The 13,061-nt window shown below is 35.9% G+C and overlaps 1 protein-coding gene across 9 annotated transcripts in view; it reads right to left on the reverse strand.

Moving 5' to 3' along the window:
- The window catches only part of LOC134539790 (protein lingerer), a 170,012-nt gene that overhangs the window by 98,946 nt on the left and 58,005 nt on the right, over nt 1–13,061 (reverse strand). For all 9 annotated transcript variants that reach the window (XM_063382045.1, XM_063382047.1, XM_063382054.1 and 6 more), the window contains 2 exons: nt 3,505–3,700; nt 2,234–2,394 (listed from right to left, as the gene is read on the reverse strand). In XM_063382045.1, coding sequence (XP_063238115.1) covers nt 2,234–2,394; nt 3,505–3,700 — 357 coding nt within the window. The remainder of the gene's footprint in view (nt 1–2,233; nt 2,395–3,504; nt 3,701–13,061) is intronic.

Genomic DNA, 13,061 nt, shown 5'->3' on the forward strand with positions numbered 1-13,061 from the left:
TGGGAAGAATAAAGTTGCTGCTTGATATAACCATAGAGTAAGTAAAGGATATAACAGGCTTTTCTTTCCGTGTAGTTTCATGGTCGCCAACTGCTGTTCTATACAAAGATGTTACGTAAGTTTTACAAAAGCTAAAATATGAAACGTGTTTAAGTAGGGCAAGTTGCAGCAAAGGTAATTATGTTGGCTATATTGCCAACAACATAAATAAAGATGTGTGGTTTTATAAACTCTGCAGTACGTTTCAAAGTTGTCTTGAAATTACTTTTCACGTATTTTTAACGTGTTTTCGCACCAATAAAAGGAGTGATACACTTGAACAATGGTCACAAAATTTGCTAATGGAAAACCTTTCTCTCTAGCGTGTCGTTTACCGTGATGAAATTTTACAAAGGGTACAAAAATTTTGATGTTTTTCAGACGGTATTTTTCGTAGATTACAGTTGAGACACTGGACGAAGTACATGCAGTGACTCGTGAATTTGAATTTAGAGAGCTTATTTGTAGGCCATTATGATAATTTCGTTATTAGCTTTCATTTTATTTGAATTTACAATATTTTACAATTAATAAAAAAAATATACATTCACATAAGTATGTTTTATTAATATTTAACATTTTTCATTATTGTCTCTAACAATACTCAAGCACCACAATTTTATAGAATCAGTATTAGAAATGAGATAGGCCTATTATCGGAATATCGGGTATCGGGTATCGGAACGGTAAATTTGGAAATATCGGAATCGGTATCGGTATCGGTATCGGGTTTTTGGATATCGGGCCATCACTACGTGATGTCATAACAAAACATGATGAAATGATTGCATACTTTTATGAATAAAATTGAATCATTTTTATTGAATAATCACTATTTTGTATGGATACAAAGAAGGACTGAAATGAAATCTACAATTTAATTGCTAAATTTACTTTTATTTGCTCTCATTAACAACTTTTAGACATGTCTGCTATTTAACTTCTTCCATCTGTGTTATTCTGTTAGAATAGGACGATGATATGAAAAGTAGGAAACGAATGGGAGTGTTTCAAGTTTAATATGCCTGGAAAAAGTCAAATGGATGGTTGTTCCAATCGAGTGCAAGAGAGATAGATGCGGCGCAAGCGTACAATGAGCGTAATGGGACACAGCGTAATGGGACACTTTTGTGCGTGCAGCCGGCATTCATCGATTTATTAGATGTTGTCACGTCAAAAAAAATGTCAGTTTTAGTTGAAGACTCGTAAACATCTCGTCACAGGCAGGATGGTACCTTGAAAGGTGGAGTTTTAGTTAAAGACTCGTAAACATCTCGCCACAGGCAGGATGGTACCTTGGAAGGTGGAGTTTTAGTTGAAGACTCGTAAACATCTCGCCACAGGCAGGATGGTACCTTGGAAGGTGGAGTTTTAGTTGAAGACTCGTAAACATCTCGCCACAGGCAGGATGGTACCTTGGAAGGTGGAGTTTTAGTTGAAGACTCGTAAACATCTCGCCACAGGCAGGATGGTACCTTGGAAGGTGGAGTTTTAGTTGAAGACTCGTAAACATCTCGCCACAGGCAGGATGGTACCTTGGAAGGTGGAGTTTTAGTTGAAGACTCGTAAACATCTCGCCACAGGCAGGATGGTACCTTGGAAGGTGGAGTTTTAGTTGAAGACTCGTAAACATCTCGCCACAGGCAGGATGGTACCTTGGAAGGTGGAGTTTTAGTTGAAGACTCGTAAACATCTCGCCACAGGCAGGATGGTACCTTGGAAGGTGGAGTTTTAGTTGAAGACTCGTAAACATCTCGCCACAGGCAGGATGGTACCTTGGAAGGTGGAGTTTTAGTTGAAGACTCGTAAACATCTCGCCACAGGCAGGATGGTACCTTGGAAGGTGGAGTTTTAGTTGAAGACTCGTAAACATCTCGCCACAGGCAGGATGGTACCTTGGAAGGTGGAGTTTTAGTTGAAGACTCGTAAACATCTCGCCACAGGCAGGATGGTACCTTGGAAGGTGGAGTTTTAGTTGAAGACTCGTAAACATCTCGCCACAGGCAGGATGGTACCTTGGAAGGTGGAGTTTTAGTTAAAGACTCGTAAACATTCGCCACAGGCAGGATGGTACCTTGGAAGGTGGAGTTTTAGTTGAAGACTCGTAAACATCTCGCCACAGGCAGGATGGTACCTTGGAAGGTGGAGTTTTAGTTGAAGACTCGTAAACATCTCGCCACAGGCAGGATGGTACCTTGGAAGGTGGTGGAACCCTCGGCCTCTGCGTCTTGGTCCGCGACGGCAGGGTCTGAGCGGGCGGGGCGGCAGACGACGGCACCTCCAGGCTGGGGTCCTCCTGCATCTGGACCCCGTAACTGCTCGACGAGCCCACGTAGTTGGTCGACGAGAAAGACGCTGTGGGATCAGCACAAAATCAGTAGTTCGCAAGCCTCCTCCACACAGTGTGAAACACAATAAAAAAATATTTATCTTACTTGTACAGCTTTGTCAACTTGTTCACTGGAGCTACACAAATCCCCCCAGTCTCATGCCGAGTAAACTACTCTCTTTCATGGTTAGTGATTACTGCGACGATAGTTATGGGTACGGTACACTATGTTAGTTCCAGCCCACGTTGTGGTCACAGATATCGGTTTTCTATTTCTGCTTTAACGAACTTTTCAATGCAACATGTGTTATTTTAATGAAAAACTTTACTCCAACAAAAATGCTTTCATTATATAAAAGTCACACCCGTACTTCTTTTCAATCTAGATTTTCGTATAAAATGTGCGATGATATGCAATGAAACACGGTACTTATGTGTGGATAGATGACTCTCATAAAGGGTAGATTTATTTTCATAGCACACCTCATAGATGAACCCGATTTAAAATAATTTTTTTTTTTTTTTTTTTTTTTTTCAAAAATTGTAATGACGCATGTATGCATCAAACAGCAAAACAGCTACATGTGCAAGACTTTCTTATGAAACACTGAAAACATACAATGTTTCTGATGTGACATTCAGTTTACCAGTTTCCATAGTAAATAAATAGATAGACAAAACTCTGCGATTGCATCACTGATTATCTAAACCAGTAATACCTTTGAATATATATACTATATAGAAGTCGCGAGTGGATAGGATTTACTCTACGTTTTTCAGGAGTGTATGATGAGCAGCTTGGGAACTTCACCGCTGCAGTGCGCTACCGTAACGCCCTGTATCGTCTTAGTTGTTATTTACACGTTAGAGCGCAGCACTGTCGCCCGCTGTCATTCCCCGCACCCCCCACCCATCATTCACTGCAGCTCAAGGTCGTTCAACAGGAGGGGGAAGGGTTGTTTGAAGAGTTCGACACTTGTCCGCTAGGGACCACCACAAGTCGATGCCCTAGAGATGGTGGCGATTGCGGCGGTGAATTAACCAACTACCTCAAAACCGTATTAGAAATGTTAACCTGGGCTGGCGACTTCTATACAGTATGTATATTCAAAGGTAATACTTGACAGCACCCGCACCTGAGGTGGCGGTGAAGCCAGACGGGGGACTGGGTGTCTGGTAGGCGGTGGAGGGGGTCGTCGCGTAGCTGGTGTTGGCCGCCCCGAACGAGCTGGGCGCCCCCACCGCTGCCTTGAGGCTCTCCGGCTGCGTGAACTGGCTCAGGTACTCGGACTGCGCGGCACTCAGGGTGCCCATGCTCACCTGGATGGGGCTCTACGGAACAACACCAACAACCTCGTCAAGTCGGCCTCCCTTCAGCACTGATACACGGATAACCCACTTATTTAGAGGGAAAATAAACAGAAAATATTATTAAATTTGGTGATTTTTAAAGTTTTGTTTTGTAAAATTTTAATTATTTCTGTGGAAATGCGAAGTTTGGCGTGAGAGAAAACCCCGTGTCTTTAACTGGTGTAAAAATAATCTCATACATATTATGTTACAGATTAGTATAATGAGAAAAAAAATTTGATAAAGTATGTACATATTTTGAACTAAGTTTATTTTCTACAACAGCACCAATCGATAATCTTGATGAAGGGCAGTGCCAATAACATGATATGCTGCTCTTTATGCTATGCATAGCAACACTAAAGTTATACATCTTATACCACATCTTCTGTTATTTACTGAATGGTGGCTTTGTTTACACAAGAAACTAGGCACGTACTATATATATATATATATATATATATATATATATATATATATATATATATATATATATATATATATATATACACATATATATACACATATATATATACATACACACACATATATACATATATATCATATTTATACCTAGTTTTACACAACCTTTTTGTTTTGTATGTGACATTTAAAAAGGTTTTTTTTTTTTCGAAGGAGGAAGTCTGTCTCCTGAAAAACATCTTAAACTAAAAATTGCAAAAAATACTCCTTAATTAACCTTATTCTCATTTATCTACAATTTTCATTTTAGTAATTTTACAGTTAGGCCAAGACATTTATGATATGAAGACATCTTACAGTATTTTTGTATGTTTCCTCTATGATCCCTTTGTTTAAATTTTAGTTTAGTTGAATCTATATCATCCATAACTGCACACATTGTGTAATGTTCTGGTTGTATAGGCCAGAAGTCAGGAATTGGGGTGCTGCTTCATTTAGTACTTTCCATATTTCTTCATGATTCAACACAAATTTATCTTAGTTTATCTTAGTTTGGTTAAAAATTATGAATGTTATAGAGATGATCACAAGTAGATGAAGATCTAAATTTTTCAAGAGATTGTTAGAAATAGTTTCTGTCACTGAAGATGGCTATTTACAATTTTTGGGGTTCCTACGAAAATATTTTATGAGAACAAAAACATAAAAATAAACATTATAGAACATAAAAGACATTTTGTGAGAGAAAAAAGGTGCACTCAGGTGGAACTGAACTGTATTGAACATAAAGTGCAAGTTTGCTTGTAATAGAGCTGTACTAATACACAAAATTTTGCTGATAGGCCAATACAATTGTTGCTGAATTACTGATGCCAAACCGATACGGGGGAAAATACAATTTGGTTAAAATGTTTTTTTATAATTTTTCTAAGTTACCCAAAATGTCTCATTCTACGAAAAGCATGCAATGCAAATAAATTTTAGTTTGCTTAAACAAAAGTTAATTAAAAAGAAAGATAACCTAATATGAACTTAATGGGATTTCTTTTTTTAAGCCAGCAGTAATATCGATACAAAAAACAAGCGAGTACTTGCCTAAAGTTCACTGTTATTAAACATTTTACAATAAATAATTCAACACAATTAACATAGCCATAGAATGGCTCAATATAGAAAAAATTTAACTAAACGACCACTGATTAGAGAATTCCTAATTTTCTATCAAAAAATATTCTAATTTTTCAATGAATGTCTCTTAGTGCCATAAAAAATACCACACGTGCAGAAAAGTCTCACATGGAATGCAACTAGCAGGTACACACAGGTACTTTGCAGCAGAAATACATAGTTTCTGTTGTACAGAAAACATTTATTTGCATTAACTTCTCTAAAACTGATATTCGTAACTTCATATGTGCGTTTAGTCTCGTCAAAAAACAAACATTCACAGTTTTCAGTTTAAAAATGAAAAAAAAAAAACCTCTTTAAAAACCTTTATATTTTTAGTGTGTTTTCATTTGTTTGTTGACAACCCATTAGTTACTTAACTATTCATGAATTTACTAATGGAGGCCGTAAAATGTAATTATTTAATAGATAATTATATAAAAGAATTTAAAAATACGTAACTATGATATATATTTACAAAATATGAAATTTAAAAAAAATTAATGTGCAAGATTGTGAGACTTTGTACACATTTATAATTCAAAAATGGGAATTTCTATATCAACTTAACACCACATCCAGCAGCGAAAATAAACGGTACCAAATATTTATACAACAATGAGTTTCACGTAGTCGCTTTGCATGGGAAACGAGAAGTAATGTATGTTATGCGAACCTCTATATTACGTTATGTTTTTAAATTAAATTTTTAAAGCTTGATGTAAGTTAATTTTAAAATGTCTCCGTCGCAATATTACAACCTTTCTTTTCAGTAAGCAGTCGTATCACTTGTTTGTAGTGGCACCCATGCTCTAAATACACAAAGGTTTTGTTCTTATGTAACTTTACCGTGCTGGTGATATAGTATTTATTTACGATATATTCTGTTCAAGAACGTTATTGAAACACAGGATATTTGATATGCACAGCTGGCACACGTAACTAATGATGCGAGTACTAAGCAGGTAGTGCTATGAAAAAGTGAAACAGGTATTGGTGGATTTGAAGGCTATGACTCTCCTTTTTCAGTAATATAGGCTGAAAATTAACAAGCGTACTGAGGAATGGCAGAAACAGCGATTGAACTAAATATTGGCAAAATCAGCTTCTGCTGATTCGTATCAGCATGGCTCTAGAAGACTGTACATAATGACAATAACTCATAAAAGTGTTTTGTTCAGTACAAACAATTTTCTGAATGTACATTGTTTCAATTTAATTTTTCCAACTTATTCCCCTAATCCAAATAGCTACCTTCCCAAATGACTCGTACTAACGAGTTGAGTACAGCTCTCTACAAAGGTAAAAATTAACTTGCATAATAGATTTACTGGAGTACAAGACAACCCTGAGAATAAAACTTTTAAAAATATGTGACAAATTTCTTCAATTTATTATATGGAAAATATCATTACTATATATTTTCTACTGCATTCTTGCCACAGAGACTAAAGAACAAAAGTACAAGAAGCAAGAAATGGAAAATCAATGCATAATTTAAAATGTTAATCCAGTCAATTTGTTCTCAAAAGGGCCCCTAGCAGGAAAGTTTTGGGGTAGTTTTGATTTCTTCCATGCTTATGTTTTTTGGAGTGCTGAATCCGAATTTGAGGTTTGCTGACAATATTTTGTGATGCAACATTAAAAAAAATTTAAAAAAGGTAAAAAATCTCAATTGTTGGCAGTTTGTTGCTTATGCCTCGAAAACTATCAACTTTTTGTAAATAACATTTCTATTCAAAATGAAAGTATCTAAAATTTCCTACCATTTTTCTTTTTTTAATGTTTTTTTCTCCGACTAACCGTTTGGGCTCAGGCTCTAGTTGAACATTGTATATTGGCTGTCTCCGAGAAAACCCCACCAAAACTCTAAATTATTATTAACGGCTGTCATCAAGTGAATCCCTCCGGGTTTAAATTGTTATGCCATCTCCAGTACTAAAAAACACTTTTATAATCCTATTGTATTTAAATTCTGTGCAAGTGTAATTCCGTCTTGTACATCTTTTTTTTTAATTTTTATTTATTCTCTCCCGACCTCCACAAAAGATTTTATAACTGCCCCGTCTAGTAAGTGCTCTTATTTTATAATGTTATTTTATTATAATTTATTATATTATTTCTCTCTCGTTGCTTATTTATTTTACGCTTTACATTCGGATCCATTACTCATCTTTACTGTGAATATACTTCACATGGTTAGTAATGCAGGAAGGGAGATGGAATGTCTCCACTGCAATACACTCCCTTCCCCCTCTTACCCTACTTTCCCTGTAGCCTCTTGCGATCATGAACAGCTCCATTCAGATACAAGATAGGGCTGTAGTCATCAATCCAATCACACTTTTTCAACGAATGACCACCGTGATACATTCAGATGAAGATCTGCGAGAATATTTGTGTCACAAACTTAGCCCCTACCCCCTCTCTCTCTTCGACGAGCATGGGATGAGAAAAGGAACAAAATTGAGCTTGTATAGGGCTTTTGCAACGATTGAACAGGCAGATTTGAATAATACAAAATATGTCATCGATGGAGGGTTTTTGTTACACCGGGTCAAATGGCACCATGGCCAGACATATGCAGAAATTTTCAGCAGTATGTATCATATGTAAGTCAAACTACAACTCAAATACCATTGTCATTTTCGATGGCTACCCTGACGAAGCTTGTGAAAGCACCAAGCGCATAGAACGATTAAGAAGAGCACAAAGAAAACAATCTGCTGCAATATCATTTACAGAATCGATGGTGCCCACTGTCTCACAGGATAGTTTCCTTGCAAATTGCAAAAACAAGAACCGGTTGATTTCAATGTTGATGGAAAATTTTCATGATGCAAAAATGTATTCACAGCAAGCTGCTGACATCCTAATTATCACAACAGCTCTTGACCCCATCAAATTAATATGTTCAGTGGTGGGGGAAGATATAGACCTTTTGGTGATTTTGTTTGGCCTGTGTAGCCCAGACATAAAAAATGTCTTCTTTTTGAAACCAGGAAAAGGAAAGGCGTCGCAAGCGGTCTACAATCCTTATCTTGCCACTCACAAAATCCTATCAGCCCATATATTATTCCTGCACGTGGTGAGTGGTTGTGACACTACCTCTGCTATTTTTAACCAGGGAAAACTGAAATTTCTCAAAGTCCTGCAAAAGAACAATGACCTGCAAGCAATCATTGATGCTTTCAAAATCCCTCATGCACATCAGGACGAGATTGCCGAAGCAGGAAATGTGTTTCTCATCGCTCTATATGGGAGAGGTCATGATACAAGCCTGAACGATTTGAGATACAGGCAATATGTATTTTCATCGTACAAAATTAAAACCAACAATGCCTCACTACCCCCCAATGAAGCTGCTGCACAACAACATTCACTGAGAGTTTACTTTCAGGTGCAGCAATGGTTATCCAGTCAAAACACACTTAACGCGCAACAAAGAGATCCGAACGAGTGGGGGTGGAAAAAAACAAGAGGTGGTATCGTGCCAGTTCCAACCACTTCCAAACCCTGCACCAGACTCGATACATAAGCACATTTCTTGTAAATGTAAAAAAGGCTGCCAACGCAATTGTGGATGCAGGAAGACAGGTCTTCATTGCTCTCCGATCTGCACATAGTGCGAAGGGCTGTGTGATAACGTTGAGTCCCCGGAAGACAGCACTGACATAGACGAAGAAGAGACCGAAGAAAGAGATCGAGAACAGACTGAAGAGAGATGCTTACACAATGTGCAAGGTATGTCTAATCTCACAATCTATTTCGTATTCATTCATGTCTCCTTGAGATATGGTCAAAGTTGTTTTATCACCACCTATTTCATTTTCCAGATGTACAAACCCCGACACTGACGATAGAAAAACCAGAATCTATGTCAGAACCCGCCGCCTTCGAAGAACCTCAGCCAGAAACCTCTAACCAACTACGGCACATATAATTTTTGCTAATATAAAGGTAGATATAATATATAAACATTTGTAATAAAAAAAAATAAGAAATTATGTTTCAAGATTTTTCATTGGAATTTCAGTTTTTTGTAACCAAATTTGTACAATTTCGGACTTAATTTAATAACTTGAAAATTATGTAATTTTTGAAAAATGACCTGTATCTACCTTCACATATACGATCAAAGTAGGATATGTACAGATAACTGAAAGGAATTCACTAAATTACAGCTGTTAATAATAAATTAGAGTCTTGGAGTGGAAGTAGTGAGTTTTTTGGGGACACAGCCAAACTACACCAATTTTCAACTAGCGTTTGAACCCAAATGGTTAGTCGGAGAAAAAAAAAAACATAAATAAATAAACTGTAGGAAATTTTAGATACTTTCATTTTGAATAGAAAGGTTATTTACACAAAGTTGATAGTTTTCGAGTCATAAGCAATAAACTGCCAAAAATTGAGGTTTTTGAAAAAAAAAATTTTTTAAATGTTGCGTCACGGAATTTTGTTAGAAAACCTCAAATTCGGATTTAGCACCCCATAAAACATAAGAATTAAAAAATTCAAAACTACCCCAAAACTTTCTTGGTAAAAAAACAATTTAACTGGACTAAGTGTAGATATATGGAACTAAGCCAATTACAAAAAACCAACCACAAAATTATACATATTTAATAAACAATTAGACATATCTGAAAAAAGTGGAGATACAAAAGGAGAGGCTTAAGAGGCTAAATGCTACATATATTTGATAGAATATTATTTTTTGGCAGGGAGAGGGGGGGGGGGGGATTTAAAACTCGCTTGGAACTGCAACATTCTCCTAGTTTCCCTAACGTTGCAGACAAGAATGGTACCGCTGCATGACTTGGATTTAAATCCATACCTATAACTGTGTTGAATTAGTTTTTACAATGATAAAGAAACTAGGTAACTTTAAAATGCTAGTTTCCTGAATACGTATTAAATATTCAATTCCACCTCAAAAATAAGTCACATATTACAAGCTATTTTATAGTCAGGGCAGTCTTGATCCTTACGCACAGTAAAACTTCAATTCTGCAAACACTTTCCGTTTCCTGAAATTTGACCACAACCAAGCTGTCCTTACGAAGTTTTTAAAAAGTTTGATATATAAACAGTTTAATTCATTAAAACAGTTCATCAGACCTTTCAAGTGAGAAATTCCTGTTTATATAACACATACGTATATACTCTGTTAATGACTTACATAGTTTTTCTTGTTAAACATGTTTGGAATAAAATGACAACCACCTGTTCAGGCATGTCCACAGAAAAATTTACAATCAGACTAACAATTGAGCAAAAAAGCAGACTTTGAATTGGTTTAATGATGACAATCAGCAAATTTGAGTTTGGTGGTTAACGGAAAAAAAATTAACTTTAGAATAAATTCAAATATTTTAACAGCTGCTCACATTCCAATTAAAAGTGATACCACAGAAATTCAGGGGAAAATACCCTCTTTTATTGCATAATTGTCGCACCTATATATTTGGCCGTCAAAATTTGGAATAAAAAAACTTCTCGCGTAAATGTCAAATGATGTTTTTGGTCCCGCTATTAGATGCCGAGCGCTTTGTGTAGGTATCTTTTCCGTATAAAACGATGGCCGATTGCATGCAACGTGCGCTCTCTTTCGAGAGCCGAGTTAACTACATTTAAAAGCCCGCATTCTTTCATGGTAAATGTGTACTACGGCAATAGTTACGCGTTGGTTCACATCACAGTTTGGTTTTTCTATTTAAAGTTGAAGAAAGGTTTTTGTTCAATGAATTATTAATATAAATTGTTTGGCGTGCTCTTGTATACTCCACATATTTTAAAAGAAACGTACTTTCAATGAACGGGTTTGTTTTTGTGAATAACTTTACCAAACAATTTTTTTTTCTCGAATAATCGCCACACCCCTACTTTTCAAACTTGATTTTAGAATAAAATGTGCGACGATTATGCGAGAAAACATGGTAATAAGAGTACCAATTTTACCTAAATCAATGGCAGACAATTATTTTGTAAAATGAGTGCTACAAAAGCATGGTGACTGGCATATCAAAACGTTTTAATGCTGTAACTGCATGGAAAAGCGGCATACCACAAGTTCCATCAAGCTCCAAGGTTGGATAACCAGCTGTTGCTTATTTGCCAAATAAAACTATTTTTTTTTGTATGTGGATCCACAGGAAGTGTTGCCATGACTACTAAGGTTTAAAGTTAAGGTCATTTAAGGTTACAGAGATCCTTAAAATTATTAATTAAAAGTGACATATGTGACAAAGAAAAATTAAGATTTGTTTAGAGTAATGTGGTGTTAAAATAAAAATTAATTTGAAAAATGAGAAATTGTAACATATGCTTCTTCAGAAATTGTCCAATTAACATATTTAGTTTGTAGCATTGCACAATGAGGATTTGTTATATACATATATATTTTATGGGTCATAAGAATATTGATTAAGAATAACTTTTATATGAAGGATAATAATTATTTAATATATAGATAAGGATAATTCTTCAGATCTGTTAAGAATTGTTATTAATTACATTGGTTAAATTTCATAGAAAGCCTTGAAATACTTATTTCCTTGAGATACTTAATTATTAATTTGAGGGTTAATTCCAATCCATAATAATTAATTTTGATATTTCATAATTAATTTCAGTAATTGCTTTGTTTAAAGCAGTGTAGACTATAATTTTAAAGGATATCATTTTTAAACTAAAATTTGTAATACGTAGAGACATGCATATTTCGCGATTGCGATAAAACGAATTTTTACGCGAATTTGAGTACATTTTTAAGAATAACGCGAATTTCTCACATTTTGGATAATAACGCGAAATCCTTGAATTTTCGGCGAACAGTCAGAACATTTTCCTCATTCTAACACGGCAATTCAATTTGTAAATACAGTAACCAACGTGAAACAACAAAAAACCAAAGATAACTACCCACACAGTGTATTTTATAACATGAAAAGTTGCTTTTATTTCTAAACATGTAACAATTTAAGCCTAGGCGTGTAAAAGTCCGAGTAATTACAGCAGGAGACAATCTAAAATGTACTAGGGAAAAACGTAAACTCACGAATATAGAAACGTAACGGAAATGTCGGAAATATTACGTGGCTGATCGTAACATTGTAAGTGCTGATACTGTATTTATGTCACAACTTAGCCGAAATACTGGTACGAGACATGAACTTCACAAGATAAAATGAGTGGAATCTTGGTAACTGTTTTATACGTATTATATAATTTCGGAAGTATTATACTGTTGACGCATATTTTTTAAACTAACCATTTATTTGTGGGGATCGTAAATAATTAATTATTGGTATCAAGACATCAAGATGAACGTAAACTTGAACATGTCACGGCAGCGAGTAAGCGGGTGCGTATACCAATAAACTGGTATTAGAACTGGACAAAACTGGTACACGGGAGGTGGAGCTTATATTTTTTTCCGCTAAGCTCGCTTCTATTGGCTGGCTGCTGATGGAAGGTCACGAGTCTGGGCGGAGCATTGAATGAGTTATACTGCGCATGCGCAGCTCAGAGAACAGACGCCGCAGGCCGCACTGTAACAACAGATGATCGAGTACAATGACCTTTCTCCGCGCAAGGCGCGCAATTGACGGTAAATTTTCATCAATTTGCGCCCCTTTTTTATTTATTTTTACTGTGTAATGTAGCCCGTTCTGAACGCTGCAGGATGCGACTGTATTTTAATTAACTTTAACGTATTTCTTACTTTTCCCTTTATTTACACTTTCCC

This window comes from Bacillus rossius, chromosome 16 (genome assembly GCF_032445375.1).
Source record: "Bacillus rossius redtenbacheri isolate Brsri chromosome 16, Brsri_v3, whole genome shotgun sequence".
Lineage (NCBI taxonomy): Eukaryota > Metazoa > Arthropoda > Insecta > Phasmatodea > Bacillidae > Bacillus > Bacillus rossius.